This window comes from Mytilus galloprovincialis, chromosome 4 (assembly GCF_965363235.1).
Source record: "Mytilus galloprovincialis chromosome 4, xbMytGall1.hap1.1, whole genome shotgun sequence".
In the NCBI taxonomy this organism is placed as follows: Eukaryota; Metazoa; Mollusca; class Bivalvia; order Mytilida; family Mytilidae; genus Mytilus; species Mytilus galloprovincialis.
The window spans coordinates 45,144,255-45,168,008 of record NC_134841.1 but is presented as its reverse complement, the minus strand read 5'-3'; the positions used below and the strand labels follow the sequence as shown (position 1 = coordinate 45,168,008).

General features: G+C 30.6%; 1 protein-coding gene across 1 annotated transcript; it reads right to left on the bottom strand.

Annotated features, from left to right (window-relative positions):
- Positions 1 to 1,914: 1,914 nt before the first annotated feature.
- On the bottom strand, positions 1,915 to 23,541 carry LOC143072239 (pyridine nucleotide-disulfide oxidoreductase domain-containing protein 2-like). The gene is made up of 16 exons (XM_076247083.1): positions 23,327 to 23,541; positions 22,538 to 22,557; positions 20,915 to 21,008; positions 20,175 to 20,248; positions 18,757 to 18,912; positions 17,430 to 17,586; positions 16,748 to 16,809; positions 15,014 to 15,111; positions 14,517 to 14,658; positions 13,739 to 13,870; positions 9,553 to 9,625; positions 8,588 to 8,744; positions 7,428 to 7,579; positions 5,619 to 5,725; positions 4,861 to 4,981; positions 1,915 to 4,061 (listed from the first exon to the last, which is right to left on the bottom strand). The coding sequence occupies exons 1-16, from the start codon at positions 23,463 to 23,465 to the stop codon at positions 3,997 to 3,999; spliced, it is 1,749 nt and encodes a 582-aa protein (XP_076103198.1). The 5' UTR covers positions 23,466 to 23,541; the 3' UTR covers positions 1,915 to 3,996.
- Between the last annotated feature and the right edge of the window lie 213 nt (positions 23,542 to 23,754).

The following is a 23,754-nucleotide window of genomic DNA, read 5'->3' as shown; positions in this document are numbered from 1 at the left end:
TGCCAAAGAGGCAACTTTCCACCTGAGACCAAAGAAAAAACTTGTCCGAACTTTTCCACTCTAACCCGAGAAGACTATGTTTGTAAACAGTTCTTTAAAAGCATCAATGATATCCCCAATTCTTCGTTTTCAAATTCTAAAGGACTATCGGTAATTTCATTGTTTGTTCCACAGAATGTAAACAATGTCACATGATTACATCAATTTCAATTATCAAGGAAGTTGTAAGCCAATCACATCTTTGTTTTTGTACACTTTTGAAAATATTACCAAGAATGCATTAGATTAAGAAAAGGCAAATTGTCTTTGTATCAACTTAAGTTAGTTGATTGACACCAAAGTAACAACACTTTGTCTGATCGTCACTACCAAAATTCAGGCTGTTGTTTTCAGTTTTTGTCTTGCCTGCAACTGCTTGAAAAAAAGTTATGTTTTTTTGTCATGTGAATCTCCAACTTGTTATAAGTAATAATTATATTTGGTATATGGGTTCCTTGCAACATCTCCATGTCAGTCAGACAAAGCCTGACCTCAACCTCATTTCATGGATCAGTGATAAAGGTTAAAGTCACTTGATTAGGTCAGTTTCTGAAATACTATAAGCAGTAGCTCAACTGTTTGTGGTGAATGGAATGATTGTAATGGGTACATATATTTAGGCAAGTTTCATCTGACCTTGACCTATTTTTCATGGTTCATTGGTCATAGTTTTTTTTTGTGGTTCTGTCTGTTTTTCAAGTACTATAAGAATTTTTACAAGATAAGGAGCCTATCCAACAGATTCCAGAAAAAAGCAACTATGTGTCACTGTAAAGCTTTCAACAATAAGCACAACACAGACAGTATAGTCCCTAAAAAGGACCCTATATGAAACAAGTGAAACTGCGAGCTACTGCTCACTGATGATACCCCCGCCGCAAGTGGATAATATTAATAGTGTAAAAATATGCAAGTGTTCGGTAAACAGGAAGTTGTCGAGTGATGAATCTGAAAACGCATCACACAGTATTGCTGACTTATATAAATCCTGAAACCAATTTTCAGAAATCCTTGTATTGTAGTTCCTGAGAAAAATGTGACGAAAATTTTCAACTTGGCTATCATGTGTAAAATCATACAAGTGTTCGGTAAACAGCAAGTTGTCAAGTGATCAATCTGAAAACGCATCACACGGTATAGCTGACTTAGATAAACCCTGAAACCAAATTTCAGAAATCCATGTATTGTAGTTCCTGAGAAAAATGCGACGAAAAATATTCATGGGACTGACTGACTGACTGACTGACTGACTGACTGACGGACTGATGGAAGGACAGACAGAGATAAAACAGTATACCCCCTTTTTTAAAGCGGGGGTATAATAAGCAAACTTACTCAGAAGAAAAAGGAACTGATTTATGTAAGCAACCAACGATAACAACTGAATTACAGGCTAGGGACTGACACATATAGAATGTTGTGGGGTTAAACACAATTGTGACGATTCAATCCTAAAACAGTGTTGTAACAGCACAACATAATACTGAACTATAATGGAGATGGCTTATCAGATAGGTATGAAGCACAAAAAACAACTAGCATATAAACAAATAACACAAAGTACCGATCGAATATTACCCATAATTTTTAAAATCTATTTACAAACAAATAAACGCATCTAGCTACTAGGGATAAAATAAATCTTGTTCATTAGATTAAAGCATCTTTTCAATTGTACCTTGATTCAAATATACAAAAATTTAATTAATAATATCAAGTTCCAAATGTTTTCTTTCTATGATATGTTGAATTTGCAAAATTATATTTACATATCTTTTATACAGCTAATAAAAGCATTTAACACATTGTTGGCCTGAAAGACTAAACATGTTTGGAACAACAAAATACACAAATACATAAGAAAAACACACTAGATTTGGCAAAATATTTTTAATAAATAATCACATTTACTGTGTACAATTGTTGTGATTGTCAGAAAATGCATGACTAGTGACAGAATAATCCTTTTTCACTAACCATTTTAAAAATAGACCTTGTTATATTTCACAAATCTTTTAAGATTGTACTGGCCAAACTTTTGATTTTAAACTCAAAATAATGCTATAAAAATGTATCAACTGAAAATAAGTCAATTCCAACCAGAAAATAGGAAATATAACAAAAATACCATTCCAGATGGTGAAAGTGTAATTCTTTGAATTAACAGTGTGTAGTTAAACAGTATGAAAAAAATAATCTATAAACATACTTATATTGCAACTTTAGGATTGAAACTCTAGAAATTGACTTTATATTGCATTCATAGGATAAAGAAGAACATAAAAGAAAGAAAGCAAAGCAAAAAGACAATAAAAAGAAAAAGCAAGCATAACAATTAATATTAAGTGACCTGTACAGCAATATGTGTATAAAATAAAAAATACTCATTAAAAATAATACATATTAGGTCCGAGACCACAATTGTCGTCCCTTGATTTTCGTTGTCCACAAATATAGTCCCTAGTGTTGACAGTGGGTTACTTGCCAATATTTTTTATACCCTTCCAAATTTATTTCTCCATGTTTTATGCCTCAAATGGCAAGCAGGGGGGTGAAATTACCCTGTTAAAAAACTTGGGTCCAGAATTTTAAAGGAAAGTAGTGATTTGGTCCAGCTGAAAAAGGTTAAAAATTAGCACTTCGGAAGCTGTCAAAAGATTTCAAGACGCCCTAAACATAAAATTTTCCATATTTTGAGTCAGAGCCGATGAAGTTTTCTTTAATTTTGATATAATTTGTCCCAAAAGTAGTACAACACACTGTAATAATTTTATTGAGAAAGCGCAGGTGGGATTTTTTTAAATTTTCATTTATGTTCTAAAAGAAATGCACTACGAATTAATTGTGGTCTCGGACCATATATTGGATGTTTCACATTGAGGTTTATGTTTGTTTGTTTATTTAATACTATCTTATTTATACCAAGATGCTGACAAGTTCACAATAAATGATACTTTCAAGAGAAGATAATTGCATGGTTATGAAAAAGCATCAAAGGGAGATAATAGGTTGACAAAATCAAAAGACAATTTCATACATTTGTACTAAACAATTCTGACTGAGACTTTAAACACACTATACTGCTGTAAATGAGTCAGTAGAGTCATCATGTTCAGGACTTATACAAGTGGTACATCATATGAGACAATATGGATTTCACAGTTTGTAAATTGCAATAAAGTTAATATACATAATTTTCTTATTTGTAAAACACAAGTTAAAAAATATATTGTATAACAAGAATGTGTCCATAGTACACGGATGCCCCACTCGCATTATCATTTTCTATGTTCAGTAGACCGTGAAATTGGGGTCAAAACTCTAATTTGGCAATTAAATTACAAAGATCATATCATAGGGAACATGTGTACTAAGTTTGAAGTTGATTGGACTTCAACTTCATCAAAAACTACCTTGACCAAAAACTTTAACCTGAACGAACGGACGGACAGACAGAAGGACGGACGGACGCACAGACCAGAAAACATAATGCCCCTCTACTATCGTAGGTGGGGCATAAAAACATATTTAAAGTAAATAATAATAATATTCTTAAAGGAATGTTAAGAAAAAATGGATTCACAACTCATTAGCTAATTTATTACACTACAAACCATAAATGCATTAACCAACTTTTATGATCAAATAGCTCAATATAAATTTGATTTTACACTGTTAGATGGGATACTTATTAGTTAGGTAAAACAGCTTTATCCAAGTGATTTAACCTTACATTTATCTTAATTTGACACTACCAACTTCAGTGTTAACACCTGACAATTTTTTTAAACAAAAGATTAAAAATTTGGTTAACACATGACACACATGCATGGTTTATAATGTAACAACCTGAGTACTTAATAATTTTCATGACTACATTTATGATATTAAATGTTCTAGGAAGGACATCAATATCAAGTTTACTAACATAAATCAGATTTCTATTTTCCATCTGTGTTATTTAAGATCTTTTAAAGCCACCTGTGCTGCTTGTCTACCAGGGACGCCCATTACACCACCACCTTCAAAATAATCATAAAATACAGTGGTAAGAATCACATATAGTTTTTTTTATATTTGACTGGCTACAAAAAGAAAAACATAGCATTTTCAGATCATTGTATGTAAAGCATGGACAGAGGATCTGTTTTTCTATCAGGTTGCACTAAAGTGCTTATCTAAGATATTTCCCTTTGGCCTTATTTGATAAAACATAAAAGGTATAAAATGCCAACACAAACAATATTCTATTATTTACCAAATAATATCAAAACAAAAAAAATAAATTAACAGTACAATTGTTTTTCGCTTGGTTGTTGTTAATCAGTTTACTTACAGAAATATATTGACAAAAAACAACTTTTAGGAATACTTAAACTAAGTTTCCCTTTAAAACTTAAATGCTTCTGTTCTGAAAATGTGAATTATAATATACTCGAAGCTTAAATCAACCAAAACAATCCGGAAAAAGTCATTATTCTAGTTGAACATTTCTGAAAAATTTCCACCATTTCTCATGTGATATTTGTTGTTTTGGTTAAAGAAATGGTTTTACCACAGATATAAATAATTTCCACACACAGGTGCATACTGTTATTTCAAATTTTCAGGTCTGTGCTGAATATAATTTCTTAATTCATTACAGCAGGCTACTGAATGCCTATCTCCTTTATCATGATGGACACATAAAGTGAAATTATTGTTCATTAAAGATCAAACATATAAATGCAGTTTTTTTTCAAAATCCTTATAAACCTGGTTGTGTATTGTAAGTTTTTTTCGTGCAATATTAAATCTAACATATTTATAAAAAAGGTATACCTGGATGGGCACCAGATCCACAGAGATACAAGCCTTTGATAGGACATTTATAATTACTCAGCTTTGTGATTGGACGAGAGGTGTACAGCTGATCAAGTGACATAGATCCATGAAATATGTTCTGAAAAAAATGTAAATAAGTACAAATGTATTTGTAAATATAGATAACATGTCAATTCACTTCTCTATAAATCAAATTATCATATTTAAAAACAGCTAGATATCAAAATTGCAACCCCTGCTTTTATCTTGCAAAATAAATGACCATACATTTTTCTTCTTGATTCCATTTTGTCAAGAAAAGAAGCTTTTTTGAATGAGTTATCTCCCATATTCCTTCTTGATTGACAACAACATGTTATGTTCAGTCAGTCTTTTTAGAGCTGTAGTATAAGTCATTCAATATTCAGATACCAAATTACAAACAATTTTGTGTTTAATCAATTATTAAGGAAAACTATTTCAAATGCAAACTAATTTAAGGAGAAAAGTAATTATCTTCTGATGATTGTGTTGTGTATTATCTATAGATAACATAAAACAATAGTTTTTTCCCAAAATTGCACTAAAATTGCACGAAGTGTGAGCTTGAATTTACTTTTTTATTTTGATTTCATTTGACAAGAGTACCAGAGTGTCCTACCATAGAGTAGGTAACTTGCTGAAAATGTTGATATTTAATATGAAAATAGTAATTCAAATACCATAAGTTGACATAAAAGTCATTATGCTTTCTTAAAATATTTGCAAAATATTACCCCTCCTGTTAAACCAAATATTTTTTCTATATCAGGTGGTGTCAGTATATCTCTTCCTACTACACTGTCCTTAAATCCAGGAGCATAAGATTCAATGATGTCAAACACTGTAAATAATGAAAGAGAAGGGATGCAGTGTATTAATTAGTTCATGACATAAATCTCTAAATGCACAACACTCCTTTCATTGCTGTTCTTTGTAGGTTTTTCTCATTGTTGAAGGCTGTACTGTGTCCTATAATTGCTTACTTTAATGTCATTTGGTGTCTGGAGGCGATTTGTCTTATTTGATTTGTAATTTTACCACAACTTCTTATTTTTATCTAAATATAAAATATTTTACAGTATCAATTTTCAAGAAGAGCATGTGCTAACATAAGACCTACTGTAAACCAACTTATGTTCACGGATACTTTATTTCGCGTTTTACCCTTTCTAGACCACTTCGCAGGTATTTAATTTCGCGATTTTCTGATTGACTTGATGAAGTTTAATAAGGAATAATGGAAGTTTTACATATTTGCGACGATTTAAATTCGCGTTTTTTTTCTACTCAAGAAAGTTGCAAAAATAAATCGCTCGCGAAAATAAGTTGGTTTACAGTATTTATTTGTCTAATACAAATTCAAAGAAATGAATTATGTAAATATGAATTACATGTATTGTTGTTTGGCAGTTATAATTTCAAGAAGAATTCAAACTAAGGTTACATCTACCAACATAATGTGTTTTTTGTTCAACAGGCATCATCTACAAAGGGAAACTTTTTTTTTATAAAATCCAAGAATATTCCCAACTGATGTAATGATAGAATTATTTGTTTTTTAACTGTGTCATCATGAATGTCTGATAACTGTAGCTTATTAATGATTGTAGTGTCTCACATTTATATATTTAATTAGAATATTAATTGTGATATGATGAACTTCTTTCACTTTTAAAAAAAAAAGCCATGTTCTAATTCCAATAGAACATCGGTTCATGTGATTTATGTCAAAATGAAAATTCCAACAGCAGTTGTATTATGAACAACTTTGGAGATCAAAATATATATTTGTTCTGGTGTTGCTTGCTAGGAAATAAAATAAAATCATTCTCAAACTAAGTTTACATGTATCAATGTTCAATTTTTCATTAGTGAAACAGTATGTTAGCTATAATGTTTTGACTTCCTTTAATCAAAATGGCTGCCTTGTAAAGTTTATAAATTCTGAAAGTTCCAAGTAGAATCTAAATAATTGTTTTCTACCATGCTCAATGCTTATTTTTTCATAGGAAGACATTATATTTGTCAATATTTTACACCTTCCTAATACACTTGAAATAAAGATATTGACAAATATAATGCCTACTCAAATTAAAACCAGAACAGAGCATGGAAGGAAATAATTATTTCATAAATAATACCTAATACCAAAGAATTATCATAATTACTGAAACTAAGCTCAACATCTCAAAGTCAATCTGTCTGTTAGTAAACACTTAGACCGTTGGTTTTCCCGCTTGAATGGTTTTACACTAGTAATTTTGGGGCCCTTCATAGCTTGTTGTTCGGTGTGAGCCAAGGCTCCGTGTTGAAGGCCGTTCATTGACCTATAATGGTTTACTTTTTTTAAGGTGTTATTTGGATGGAGAGTCTCATTGGCACTCACACCACATCTTCCTATATTTACTTACCTGTATCAACATACAGATTCCTGGTAGCATCATCCCACTGACCATCACGTAACTCGTATGGTGTGTATTGTGTAAACAGTAAACACACATGGCTACCTGGTGGTGCTATAGTAGGATCACTTAAACACTTACCTGTGTCAGCATACAGATTCCTGGTAGCATCATCCCACTGACCATCACGTAACTCGTATGGTGTGTATTGTGTAAACAGTAAACACACATGGCTACCTGGTGGTGCTATAGTAGGATCTAAACTACTTGGTATTACCATTTCTATCATTGGACTGTAAAGGGAGAGAAAACGGTCTAACTGTTCTGTTTTTGGTTGGGTTTTTTTCAAGGAAAAAATATACTTATAATTGTATTAAAAAGGCTAAATATGGTTTGAGCTAACTTGAGACAAATCAAAACAAGTTGTATACAATGTTATGCAAAGTCTACTGTGGATTGATGTATCTCTGAGAGTATTGATATTGTGGATTGATGTATCTCTGAGAGTATTGATATTGTGGATTGATGTATCTCTGAGAGTATTGATATTGTGGATTGATGTATCTCTGAGAGTATTGATATTGTGGATTGATGTATCTCTGAGAGTATTGATATTGTGGATTGATGTATCTCTGAGAGTATTGATATTGTGGATTAGTAAAAAATTGTAATTTCATGGATATTTGATTTGGAGGTTTTGTCAATGTCTGCAAACAAGTCTATAGAAAATTCGAACTTTATTGAACAATTAAATTTGTATAAAAATTGTCCTGATGAAGCCTGCCTTGCAGGCGAAACATGTAGACCATAGCAAATAAAATTGCAGACCATTTGAAGTGTTGTTGTCAATTTGGAGTATTATTGTATTAATTAAATTTGTGGTTTACCTAATTCCACAAAATCCAAGAAAACTGGTATCCCATGAATACTAATGAATCGGCAGTACTTCAACTTGAGTTGCTTAAAAAAATTGCATGCTAAGAAGGTATAATAATTGAGTAAAAAGTATAACATGGCACGTCTGAAAATCACTTCCCTAGTGTATATAGCAGCAAATGATGTATTAAACACTTCCACTACAATATGATGTACACATATGACTACAACTGTACTGTAATAGATTTCATATTACATAAAAATTACTTAACTTCATTCGTCCTGATAATGAATGAAATATTTGCCACTAGATGTTAAGCAACAAACAATCAATCAATCTTAATTCAATTATCAACCATGATTTTAAATATACTAAAACAAGACTTTACAATCCCTACAATTTTTTACAGAATACTTATAGACACCTCTTTGAAAATTTTCCTTGCTGAGCATCTAAATATCCATCATGGATTAGATCTGAATGTTCACAGTTAAGATGAATTGTAGCTCTGTGATGTGGCATTTTCTCCCCTTTCTGTTTATTGGGGTCTGCTAAGAAGTTTGGAAGTTCATTTACTGCAACTGTAAAAATTATAAAATAATTACTTATAATTTTCATATTTCTCATTATTAAATATTCTTAAGAGTAGAATTTCAACTGAAGAAAAGATAATTATCTTATGATAAATAACTTCTATGAAAAGAATTTGGCTAAGAACTAAGCATAAATGTAAACATTTAGTCATAATCTCAGTTCTTATAAAAACTTTTCTCTAAAGACAGAGGAAATTATCCATGTCTGCTTTATTTCAATAATGACATTTTGCATATGCAAAATACATTCTGGTATTTGAGATGTGTCAGATAGAAATTGAAATTATGCAAGTGGCCATAGTTATATATACATACATTACACTATGATTGATAGGGAAATACAATTTTGACATTTAAGGTTGTGGTGGTCTGAAGATTCTTACAAAAGATCTAAATATACATTCAAATTTCTCCATCAAATACAGCGTACTACATGTACATGTATTTGTATTTTTTTGCATAAGAGCAATTTCCTTATGGTTAAATAAAGTTTGCATATTATTAACTTTTATCTTAACATATGTTGAAACATTCTTGGGTATATTTTGAATCAATTATCTTTTAAAAGGCTAAAAAATAAAGACTATTACTTGTATCACTTAAGCTCCTTTTAAATTTTAACCATACAGAGCTAAAAAAAAACAACTCTACATAAGCATCCGAAACTCCTGTGAAAGCATCATCTGCAACAAAAATTAAAGCAAAGCACTTTCACTTTCACTAAGAGACAAACCAGCAGTTTTCATAACGATTTTTATTTAAAAAGAAACACATGATGTTTTTTAATCATACAAACCATTTATTTTTGTGACTGGTGATTCGTAAGAGATACTTCTCAAGTCTAATTCTACATCCTGTGGTAAGCTGCCCTATTGAAATATTGAAAATATATACATAGGTCCGAGAACACAATTATTTCGTAGTGCATTTCTTTTAGAACATAAATGAAAATAAAAAAAATCCCACCTGCGCTTTCTCAAAGAAACTTTTACAGTGTGTTGTACTACTTTTGGGACAAATTATATCAAAATTATAGAAAACTTCATCGGCTCTAACTCAAAATATGGACAATTTTATGTTTAGGGCGTCTTGAAATCTTTTGACAGCTTCCGAAGTGCTAATTTTCAACCTTTTTCAGCTGGACCAAATCACTACTTTCCTTTAAAATTCTGGACCCAAATTTTTTTACAGTGTAATTTCACCCCCCTACTTGCAATCTGAGGCATTAAACATGGAGAAATAAATTTGGAAGGGGTATAAAAATTAATGGCAAGTAACCCACTGTCAACACTAGGGACTATATTCGTGAACAACGAAAATCAAGGGACAACAATTGTGGTCTCGGACCTAATAGGATAGAAAGAGTTGACAAATCTTAAAAAAACTTGGTATGACCAAAGCTTAATAAATTATAACACTGCTTACAAAGTTTCATGACAATAGGATGTATATTATAGACAATAAGTTAAGTTCTATACTCATCTTTGCGCGTAAAATTTTGACGTTAAAATTGAAAAATTTCAACTATCAACATTTGGGGCTTTAAAAATTAAAATATTGCAAAAAAATACTTTTTAAATGCCTTAATATATAACTTATCTTGTACTTAAAGCAATAGAGTACTCATTTGGTTTATCAGACTTGGCATAATTATTCAAAAGTAAAATTTATATGAGCCTGCACCTAAAAATTGAGGTTTTTCAATGAAGGGGAGCCTTACATGAAGATGTAATATTTTCCAGCAATTTTAAATTTGTGAAGCTTTTTGGTTATAAATGATCCTTACATATGTATTGAAAGTACTTTAAATGGAAAGAAAAGTTACAAATAACATATCATATTAGTTTAAAAGGGTCTTAGGCCAAGTAAGACTGGAAAAAATTTAGGGTCAATTTAGGCGGTGCCATATATTTACATTAAAAATGCATACTGAGGCTATAAGAAATAAAAATTTGTGTCTTTTTTATCATTTCTATACTCATGTGACATCATACAACAAATCTGAGCACAAAAAGACTCTTGCAATTAACTTTTCTTACAAACAGTATGGTCTGATACAAAGATTTTTGCCTTTTTAGGGAAAAACTTGCATGCAATTTATTCTCAACAGGCTTATATTTAAATCACTTGCTATCCTACAGAAGAAAAGAAAGATATTATGTGAAATGGAACAGGTACAATAGACATTGTTAAGTGCTTTTGATACAAATTTAGTGAGGTCTTTATTATGGACTTCAAATTTTATGTACCAAGCTCCCCACTTTTTACTTCATCCAAACAGGGCGTTAGACAAGGGTCATTTATACAACACATTTTGCACATATTGTCTGAGATAATCTTCTTTTCTGTAGATTCAGAGTTCATAAATAAGTAAAAGAACTAGATAAAGGCATAGAAACACAAATACTGACACATGAAAACCTGTCAGATAGAAAGTCAGGATGCCATTTATGTATCAATATTGAAAAAGCTATAAATGCCTTTTTTGACCATAAAATGCCAAAATTGGTCATTTTTGCAGAAATTCTATAAAATTAAAGTTTAAATCCTTTAGTTTCATGCTATTTGACAAATTGACACCATCAAAACATTTAGGGAAGTTGCCAAAGTACAGATTCTATATTTACAGATTTCACCTCTTCGGTCCGAGAACACAATTATTTCGTAGTGCATTTCTTTTAGAACATAAATGAAAATAAAAAAAATCCCACCTGCGCTTTCTCAAAGAAACTTTTACAGTGTGTTGTACTACTTTTGGGACAAATTATATCAAAATTATAGAAAACTTCATCGGCTCTAACTCAAAATATGGACAATTTTATGTTTAGGGCGTCTTGAAATCTTTTGACAGCTTCCGAAGTGCTAATTTTCAACCTTTTTCAGCTGGACCAAATCACTACTTTCCTTTAAAATTCTGGACCCAAATTTTTTTACAGTGTAATTTCACCCCCCTACTTGCAATTTGAGGCATTAAACATGGAGAAATAAATTTGGAAGGGGTATAAAAATTAATGGCAAGTAACCCACTGTCAACACTAGGGACTATATTCGTGAACAACGAAAATCAAGGGATGACAATTGTGGTCTCGGACCACATACATTAAAAACATTCTTTTCTTTTATGAAATATTGAACACTTCAAGTAAACTTTTTTACAAAATGTTTGGCATCACACACAATATTGTAACTTTCAAGTTGATTTTTCTAATTTTTACATATATGTAATTGGAACTTTAAATGAACATTTTTCTTTTTTTAAGTCCAACTCATATGTGTATACCTATTCACTTACATACCATGTATTTTTATCTATTTATTTTAGTCACATGAGTATATTATTTCACTTTTAATTGTAAGTTGTGTACATTCTACTTTCAATATGCTAATACATTTTTATTTAAAAAAAAAAAATAACAGGCCAAAGCAGAACAATAGATCGCACTTAACATCACCAACCAGATTCTCTGAGATAATAAGCAAACAAAAAAGACAAACACCAAACAACTCATGCTTAAGACAGCCTTGGTACAAGCACAAATCTGGTAAACAATAACCTGGTTTTACATGCACAAAACCTTCCTAATAAATATCTAGACCGTACATGTAGTAAAAGTGAAACACACAATAAAATACCTACACAGTCCAGCTGCCAACAGAGGGACTAATTACTGTAACAAGGAAATAAAAGACATTATACAATTTGGATGTATAATAAAAAAAAAAGACCTACAGGAAGCTAAAATATCCCATTGATAAGTTAAATACTACCTCTCCATGAAAACAAACATTTTGTTTTTTAAAGTTTCATGGAATCTCTTGATATTAAAGTTTAACTGATATTAGCAGTATTTGTGCGAGGCCAGTCATTAAAGTATTTAAAATTGTCAGAATACTTTAACAGAATAAGTTGGTATATTATGGGTATATTCCTCGCTGTTAAAACATGAATGAGCTAATCCAAGTTTAAAATTTGTATTTGTAGATGACTATTAGTTCGATTTATGAAAATATAATAGAAGGTCAGTTAAGAAATATTCTCATATATATATTTTAATCTATTTCATGCCAAAAACAAGAATGTGTCCTCAGTACACGAATGCCCCACTTGCACTATCATTTTCTATGTTCAGTTGACCGTGAAATTGGGGTAAAATCTCTAATTTGGCATTAAAATTAGAAAGATCATATCATAGGGAACATGTGTACCAAGTTTGAAGTCGATTGGACTTCAACTTCATCAAAAACTACCTCGACCAAAAACTTTAACCTGAAGCGGGACAGACGGACGAACGGACGAACGAACGAACGAACGAACGGACGAACGGACGGACGCACAGACCAGAAAACATAATGCCCCTCTACTATCGTAGGTGGGGCATAAAAATATATACAAATTTATCTCCTAGTAGTAGTATGGAGATTAAACAGCCTTGACGGATTTGTCTTCATGGGATAATTTCGAATTTTATTTTATTGCGAACCCAAAACACAAAATCACATGCATTTTTAATGGTAAACATGTTATTTCGATCTATTTAGCAGATAAACTTTTTACTCTGGTAAATTAATCAATGAGTGATAGATTTCTTTTAGAAGAATTTTAAAGGTCCCAGTGAATAAACTACTCAAAGAACAATATCTGTTGTATTTCTTCCATGGGACAAATGAACTGCCAAAAGTTTAAATGGACAGATAACTATCAGGAGAATCTGTGGTAAACTTTCATTGGGTTCCTAATAAAGTGATCAGGGCTGGTATACCTATTACTTTTTGTATCCAACATAGTTACTGGAACATTGCATTCCCTTTTCATATGCGACGCAAGTTTATTGTTTATAATATTCACATGTCTTACAATTTTTCCAGCATATTCATAATGAGTTATGATAAGAAATTGAAATTAATGATTAGAAAAATAACTTTTAGACAAAAATCTGATGAAGTTATATCAGCTTTTAGAACACACATATTTTCAAAATTACCTGTGGTAATAAGTCTAAAAATGTGACTTTTGGTGTTGCATTTGACAAAACAGCTTTAGCTTTTATTTCTGTTCCATCCTCCAACACCACTCCTCTTGCTTCATTGTTCTCTATGATAATGCTTGACACAGGCTGAAATTATAATTGACATATTTTCCAATCAAATAGGAGTATAATGCCTTATACACCACTGAATCTACCACTGGGAAGAAACTTATACAAACTGTATGTAAACTTATGCCTAACAAAACAGATGCATGATTTATAAGATAACAGGATCTCAATCACTTTTAAATTGAATAAGAAGAATTCTAATCATTGAATTTGATTCTGATGAAGTTATAAAAAGACTTCCTTTATTAAACTAAAGTAATTAGATCATCAATCCACCATTCATATTCTTGTATGATAAATTGAAGGCTTTCTGACTAACAGTGCAACATATTTTAAATTGGCCAATAGATACCAGAATATGTTTACCATAATGTGCACATTGATGATATGCACATTAAATTTTTTCGAGGGAGGGGGGAGGGGTAGTTTGCAGCTTAAATCTAGTTGTACAGAATGGGTTTTTCTCATTGTTGAAGGCTGTACAGTTGCCTATAACTGCTTACATCCAATTCATTTGAACTTGGTCATTAGTTGTCTCATTGACAATCATACCACATCTCCTTGTTTTTATATTGTTCCATAAAATATAAAAAAATTACACCTTTACCCACAAAAATCAAAGAAATTGGTATCACATGAATAATAATGAATCCATTGTACTAACTGTATTGGTGAAGACTGATGCTCCATGATCTGTAGCACAGTTAGCAATGGCTTGTGATACTGATCCCATTCCTCCTTCTACATAGCCCCAAGCACCTTTTATTCCTTCTAATTCTCCCATTACATGATGTAACAATACATACCTATTTTATACAAAACTAAAATTATGTCAATGTTCTTTGGTGTTTTGTTTTTAGTCGAAGTAATGTTTGCTACATGTATCCAACTTTTGTAGGTATGGCAAAACAAATGCAAAAAATGCATTATGAAAATAAATACTTTAAAATCAAATAAAAACATTGAATAATAACATTGTATTATTGTCAAGACTAAATTTTGTACAGTTAACTCCAACTTTAGTACATATTTATCATCTATTCTCAAAGTCTCATAGCCTGCAAAGACAGAAACAGTGTAATTTGCAATGAAATGTGTTGTGACATTGGTACTTAATTTTTTTAAAACAATATGCTCTATCTTTACTTTAAATCATCTTACCCACTTCCAGGTGTTTTTGGACTAATCATTGCACCAATCACAGAGTCTGTAGCTAATGTTGCCTTAAGTGGCTCAGATTCAAACCACTTATCTAAAATCTGTCAATAAAAATTTGGAACTTTAATACATTTAATTGAATTGTTTTTGTCTAGATCATTTTATTAAAGGGATAGTAGCTACGATTTTGACAAAAATATGAACAAGTTTTAAAGCTGCTAAAATCAAAGATATGTACTAAATATAAGCAATAAGATCGCTAGAATGTTTTCATAAACTACAGAAGTGTTAATAATTGATAATTCATATCGTGTTGTGTGCCTATTCATCTCATTAATTATGCATCGGGTTTACTTCCCGAACTTTGTCGACACAGCGAGTGAGCTAACCAAGATGTATATAGATACGAACACGTGCTTTTTGTTTTCTTACACTATAATTACTCTATATTAAACGTACATATTTGACACCATTTATAAAATTATGTAATTAAAAAATATAACAAATACCGGCATATTATTCCAACCCAAGATTCTCCAACAATGGCGATATTATACACTTGTTATTACATTTGTATGGCTTAACCATGCCGATAATGTATACACGTGTTTGTGTGTTAAATCGGGGCCTCCATGAAGGATACACTTGAAGAATAATACTAAAGTTTAGGAAGTTGATTTCTAATTTCTTCTAAGGTGGGAGATTACTGCCCGTAAATTTATAAACATATTTTTGACAATTATGAACACGTTGAGATTTTTTTTCATGTGATCTGGAAAATTAAGAAATGTAAACATTACGCAAACCGTCGGCTACTTCTGTTTGACTTTGCCTGCGTCGCAGGTGTTTTGAGTGATTTTAATGACCGATCTCATCGACGTTTTTTATTTTTAATTTACAATAACTTGTCTGCACCTCTTTTTTGTTTCTTTTCTCGCTGAAACTGTAAATTCACGTACCATTTCCGCGATAACATTCCCCTGTTCAACCATTTTCCCTTCGAGGCACAATGTGTGATTGCGCATTGGGAACTGAGGAGTAAAGGTCATATGAATAAGGGTTGGGCTTAACATCGAATTATTATCTATAGACAATAAATAAATGTAGATGTTAAACGTTAAAAAGCTTCTAAATGCTTAATGGAACATAACCAGTAATTGATTTAATCATAATTATTTTACTTTTTGTACAAAATCCGGCATATAGATTAAAAAAGTAATTTTAATGAAAATCGTAGCTACTATCCGTTTAAGATCAATACAAAATATCAGAAAAGTTTAACCCTTAACTTTGAACTACGTTCAAATGTTCTAAATCTTGCACCAGGCAATATCATATTCTGTTATACAATGATTTGAATTAGAAAAATGTCAATTCATGTAAAATAATCAGAACGTTGCCCTTTTATATTGGGTATGTTAAAATATACACATCTTATCATTTTTCTTACTTTTTTTTATTTTCAACCATGTTCAATATATAATAACATTGAACAAAACACAATACTCATTGTTGTTGGTGCTGTCATATTATGCAAGGGCCTTTTATGGTTTACTATACAGTATGGATTTTGCTCAGTGTAGAAAGCTGTGTGATCACCATAGTTGTTTACATAATAACATAGAACAATATACACAAACTGTTGTTGTAGGTGCTGTTATCTTATCTGAGGGCCTATTTTACAATACAGTATAGCTTGTGCTGTTAGTGGAAAAAAAATTTGAATAAAACACAAACCTTTGTTGTTGGTGCTGTCATCAATTCTGTAAATGCTGACACATCGTTTTCTTCAGAAGGTACTGAAAAAATATTGAGTTTTTAGTGTCTGCAGATCAATTAGCAGTCACCAATGTTATCTAACCAAGTTACCAAATATAAAAGGGAGCCTCCTATATTATTTTTAATGAATTGAAATTGTCTTCAAATGGTTTTATAATTGTGAAAGCATTGTTTGTTTACAGAATGTTCTAGCTTACTGATATTTTGTGATAACAAATCAATTCATTTCTGATTGATTCACATGAAAGTAAATTGTAAAAAAAGTTTCACAGTATTAATATTTCAACTATAGCAAACAACAACAAATATTTTGAAAAACGCTGTGAAATAGGTTCTTTTACAATACTTCTTTACAAAATATTCTTTAGTAGATCTCCCTTTAAGAAGTTTGAAAAATACACATGCTTCAAATTAAGAGAAAATACTACTTAATAAATTTAAACATTTTTTTTCTTTATTATATTGATATAAGAAGTTGTGGTATGAGTCCCAATGAGATGACTCTTCATCAAAGTCACAATTAGTAAAAAGTAAACTATAATAGGTCAAAGTACAACCAAGCTTTTGCTCAGGCTGAACAGCAAGCTATTTATTTTACATTTATTTTACATTATTTCACATATACATTTATTTTGTATACCTGATTGGAGTAGTGACTTCAATGATGGCAACTGTGACAACTTTTCTTTGAATGTAGCAGACGCCAAGACATGGGGTAAATATACTGGATTAGAGTCTAATAAAGGCTCAATGGCAGCTACAATTCTCTCTAACATATGCTCATATTTCACAAACATCTAGAATATAATGTATATCATCATAAAAAGTGAAAAACAGTCTTTTTGGCGAAACTTTTACTTGATTTAATAAATACAAGCTGTTGGTAGAGTGGGGTGCCCATTTTCGCCATATCTTTCCATGTTTTCTACAGTTTATTTTCAGGTCTATATGTTTTTGAAGTATACTGATATTTCTATATGAAGATAACTTCAAATGCAAAACATTCCCAAGCTTGAAAACATGTCTGTTTGAAAATAATCATCTGTAAAGTTAGATTAAAGGGTGTTTGAAATTTCATGATATTTTGTCAATGGGGGACACATATTCGCAGTTTTTACACATCTATTTAAAACCAAATAACTGCAGATTTATATAATGTTTATCAAATAAACTTCATTATAGATGAATAGCAGAGATTTCAAAGGTGTAAAAAAACAGAAATTTAGGCCAATCAGTCAAAAAATTACTATGAAAAAATCTTTGAAAATCCTGTTTTTCATTCAGGAAATTGACCAAAAATCGTTGTCCGTTTTACGGTCCTTTGCAGTAAGTGCCGTAATTTTGTTTAAGTTTTAAAAATTATCATATTTGTTATAAAATTATAATTTATCGGTATATTTCTTTCATTTCATCCAGCCTTTGAAGTTTTTACAGCTCAAAATCATAAAACGGCGAAATTGTGTCCCCGGAAAATATGAGCCCCCCACTCTACAGAAAGAAAGAGCTATCAGGAGTACTTCAAAGCGACAGCAACCCAATTACAAAAATAACAAAACTAAATCTTGAAAAGTGTTCCAACTTACATGCCTTCTATAGCTTTCTATACAATATTAGTTTTGCTCATTGTTAAAGGTTGTAGTGACTTATAATTGTTCACTTCTTTGTCCATTTGTCTATGGATAGTAGATACATTGGTAATTATACAACATCTCCTTATTTTCATATTGTATCAAAGATTCAAGTGTTGTATGAAAAATACAACAGGAGACCCAGGTAAATATGTCTGTGAAAAATTTTTCCAATTGGAATTTGGTTATCAAAGTTAGTTGTTAGATTAACTATAGTAATAACATGGTGCTTGTAATATTGGCTTAAATAAGTTCTTACAATTATCTATACAGAAGTATATCATAACAATATTTTCAAGGATAAGTTATCATGTATGATATATTTATAAAAAGTTATACTTCTGCATCTTTTTTAGAGAACTGGGCTATCTGTCTAACATTCTCTTCTCCATCTCTTCCAAGAAGAAGGGATCTAGCTTTCCCATCTAATCCACCAGGTTTTATAAGAGGTGTATAGGAATTAGGATCTCTCAGGTAAACCTTAAGTCCATATTTCTATAATAAAACTATAAGTTCAAAACAAAAATCATAAAGAACATGATTATTTTGTGTGTCTTTAGCTATGACCTGCTAGATTTATCCCATTTGCATGTTCAGTGACTTTTAAAATAAATTTGAGTTAAATAACCTTATAGCATATAGCATGTAAAGTCAATTTCACAATAAATATGAGTACCAAGTTTTAACTTGATGTGATTTCATAGTAACATAGTACCTACAACCAAAACTTTAACCTACCTTGAACCTTAATTCTAACCTTATATAGAATTGAAGGATGGACAGAAACATGCACAGAATGGAAACTTAAGTATACTGCTTCTACTATTGATAAATGTACACTGGACATAAGATTTAATTGATCAATTGATTAAATAAAATGTATTTCAAACAAAACTTTTTCTTTATTCAACAAAAATATTGCATAGGCTTTTATCAATTATTCCACTGAGTGAGGGTCCACATTTCAATAGTACAAAGAAACTCTGAGAATCTTAAGGTAGATAAACTGCATGTTGTTAGTCGATTATAAAAATGTTATACCATCAATAAATAAATAATGTCATCATTTCAATGTGTTTTTTATTATATGGTGTTTTTCAAAAAGCAAGAGATTATTGGATTTTCTTAACTCATCTAAGACCCAAAAAAAACATTACCGTAACTTGTGAATATTTCCTATCAGAATGAGTTTTATAAATATTTAAAAACTGATGGTGTTGTTTGTTACTATGTAAACTATTCAGTGTGTACTGTGGATTCATTACAATCTGTGGGACATAAATCATCATTGTTGATTATGAGACAAGGAAATAAATTTATAAATTGAATTAATTTGTTTAAATTCAATTTTTAAGTTGTCTTGTGTAACTACAAAATTAAAAATGCAAGAAAAAGACAATTTTCTCTGACTACCAATATTGGTATATATCTATGAATAAAATAAATGAAACAACAGTAATATCTGAATTAAAAACTCTAAGTGTCTCAGTCAGCAAAACATTGATAACAGTAGGACAAATTGAGTTTCCTGAATGTGTAAGTGAAGTTGTCTCCCCTCTTTTAATCAATGGTTTAATTTTGTAAAATTGTAATTTGCTGCCACGCAAAATGTAATTGTACTATGATGAGAAGCAAGAAAAGTAATATTTTCATTCCAATTTGTATTGTTTATCATATTTGCCTTATTAGCTAACATCATCAAAATTTACAATTACATTATTTTTATATCTGGAAATGTTTATATCTGTAATATGTACCTTTAACTCTAAATCTGTTATTATTTGTGGTCTCAACAAACTCAGCACATAAGATGCTCTTGAAAATTTAAAACCTTTAATATAAATGCATGTACTATGAATTAGTTTTATGTAAATATATGGTTTACCAGTTACACCAATTCAAGTGATTCCTCATCATGAATTATGCCCTTTAATGCCCATGTTATAGTAAATCATACTGGGAAACTACATTTATACAGTGTACAGTTTTTTATCCACCTCTCATTTATAGAATTAAACGATAAATAGCCAACTTTGGCTCAAATCCTCTCCGGTCTCTAATCCCCTTATAGTGACTATATGTGTCAATTTTCTATTTTTTATGAGGCAGTTATACATTATGAACAAATAAGTTCCAATTCTGTTTTTCTATAAATTTAAAAACATCACAGGTCAAGCATAATCAAGTATAACATACAGAATGTTTAAATTTAAAATTACGAATGTAATACAGCAGTTGTCTTTGGTTCATGTCCGTCACATTTGTTTTTTTCGTAATCATACCGTTTAAAATAAAGCCATTAGTTTCTTGTTTGAATTGTTTCCCATTTTCTTTTATTGATTTACTTGCTGACCATACGGTATGGGTTTTTCATATGTTGAAGGCTGTATGGTGTCCTATAAATGGCTCATACCAATGTAATTGTTATGGTGATATTTATCAATTCAGGAAAATCTTTTTATTTTCATAAGAAATAATTCAATATATTCTGACATACCTGGAACAATTTCCTCTGTAACAGCAGCTCCACCAATCACATGTCTCCTTTCTAATACACACACATTCTTACCAGATTTCTGTAGGTATGCAGCCTACAACAGATACCATATCTTGTAACCTTATGTTTTATCTCATATATTATTTCCAAGATATTTTCTATAAGCATGCATTGTTTCAGATGGATGACAAACTTTTATGATGTGGGATATAGTGTAAAATAGTGATTTAGATGACACACCTTTGGGATGTGGGTTATAGTGTAAAATAGTGATTTAGATGACACACCTTTGGGATGTGGGATATAGTGTAAAATAGTGATTTAGATGACACACCTTTGGGATGTGGGATATAGTGTAAAATAGTGATTTAGATGACACACCTTATGGATGCGGGATATAGTGTAAAATAGTGATTTAGATGACACACCTTTGGGATGTGGGTTATAGTGTAAAATAGTGATTTAGATGACACACCTTTGGGATGTGGGATATAGTGTAAAATAGTGATTTAGATGACACACCTTTGGGATGTGGGATATAGTGTAAAATAGTGATTTAGATGACACACCTTTGGGATGTGGGTTAGTGTAAAATAGTGATTTAGATGACACACCTTTGGGGTGTGGGATATAGTGTAAAATAGTGATTTAGATGACACACCTTTGGGATGTGGGATATAGTGTAAAATAGTGATTTAGATGACACACCTTTTTAATGTGGGATATAGTGTAAAATAGTGATTTAGATGAAAAAATCATCAAAATAGCAGGATATGAGAAATAAGCACACACCTGCCAGTGACACCCGCATTTTTTTCATGCACTAATCAATATAACCAAAAACTATGTGGAATAGCCCAGTAAACCATTTTGCTAAAGTTTTCAATTGTTTTCAAAAATTTTGTATTTGTATTTGTATTTTGTAAATGTCAGCTGGTATCATTTCTGTATAGGAATTTACACCAATAAAATTATTTGATTTGATTTGATTTGCAAATAGAGAAATCATCTTCTTCTTCTTCTTCTTCATCTTCTTCGGAAGTCCACCCTATTTGAAGGGTCAACGCATTAAAAATATCCTAGTTTTAGATAATCATCATTTTAATGAGACAGAATACATATTATACATAATCAATTCATATCATGCATAAGTTATGTGTATTAGATCCTCAAATGAAAATGTTACATTTGCTAATAATACATAGGATCAAATTAAACTGGATGTAACATGATCCATTCCAATTGATGAAAATATTGTTATTTTCATCTCAGTTGATATAAATGGTATAAAAAACTTTGTTACTAAACATGCTAAATGAATAAATATTATTGTTCTTTCTATTGTAAGGAACAGAGATTAGACAAAAATAAATGTGCTTTTAAAATTCATGTATTACAGTTCTTATTTGATATTTTTATTTCACAGTGATTTAAAATCTAAGATTACAAGCACTATGAATAACATTGGTCAGGAAAGATGTGACTAAATGTGCATCAATACAAGCTCTTATGGTTCTATCATTCTATAGCTCTATTCTCACTACTCTAAAATGCCTTGATTCAGATGTCTTAAAGTTAAAATATGTTTGAGAGATTTAATAAAGACATGATTATGTAACTTACTGTAACAAGTCCATTGTGTCCTATAAAAAAGAAAAATAGTTTAATATTTTTTTAAAACAAATTGTTGAAATTCAGTAGCTTTGAAATGAAAGATGAAATACATATGTAAAAGTTGTTCTTTATTTTTGTGCTGTTCAGTAACTGTTGTATTAGTCTTTCATATAAACCCATTACCAATATTTTCTGTGATATAAGTTCTAGTGGAATATTTTCTATAAAATTTGTACCAGTGTAACAAATGTCATGCCAAAACACATTTTGTGTTACATGTACATTTCCTCTTTTGAAATGTTTGAGGTATACCTATACAAATTAAGTACAAGTCATGTATTTTACTCTACACTAAACACATAACAATAATACCAAATTAGCTTTGTAAATACCTATTTAAAGTAATCTTTCTTAAATAAATCAAAAGTATTATCAATCATCTTATCACAAAAAAATATTTTATTTAGAAACATGAGAAAAATTCATGGATTTTATTCCTGAAAATAACAATAGTGTAATATACACATCTGAAAACATCTTTTACATCAACCAGTATTTGAATAAAAAAAATAGGCTGCAAAGGGCCCAAGGTAAGAACATGACTTACATGAACATGTATGGGTTGCAAATGTGTTTTGGGTGCAAACGGACCCGAAACCACAAAGTTTGGTAGCGTAATCAGTTTGTAAGTTTGAGAAGAGATTTTTAGATATTCTTGTCATACAAAAAGTGCAGATGTTGACAATTGATGTAATGAACCTTTAGGTCTAAGTGAGATAAAAAGATAACAAATATTACCTGCACCAACAACAATAGCATCATATTCTGTCTTTAAATCATTTTTCACATTACTAAATGTTCTTGAACACTGAGATATCTTTCTAAATGAAGGAAATAACTTTCTAAAATTGACAATCATATTTAAAGATATTGTCATTCACATCTACATGGATAATTGGGTAATTTATATAAGTTTGTGTGTTTGATCTTTTGGTCACTGGAGTCTGCCATAGTTCGATCATGTGACTATTTTGATCTACACAATAACCCAAAATTAAAAATAAGATAATTGTATAATCTTTAAGGACTAAAAAGTTTTTGTATTATACTTATATCGAAATGATGTCAGATTAAATTAACATGTTTTTCAGTGTATCATTTTTTTTTATTAAACCAATCAGCGCGGACGTATTAGAAGACACCGTTACTAAAAGTGCCCTTTTTAC

Excerpts from the sequence above, each read along its gene's own strand:
- LOC143072239 (XM_076247083.1), bottom strand. The coding sequence starts at position 23,465 with ATGACAATATCTTTAAATATGATTGTCAATTTTAGAAAGTTATTTCCT. Across the intron at positions 20,249-20,914 it reads TACAGAGGAAATTGTTCCAG|GTTTTAAATTTTCAAGAGCA; the intron begins GTATGTCAGAAT and ends TTTATATTAAAG. Across the intron at positions 17,587-18,756 it reads TCTCTAAAAAAGATGCAGAA|ATGTTTGTGAAATATGAGCA; the intron begins GTATAACTTTTT and ends ATTATATTCTAG.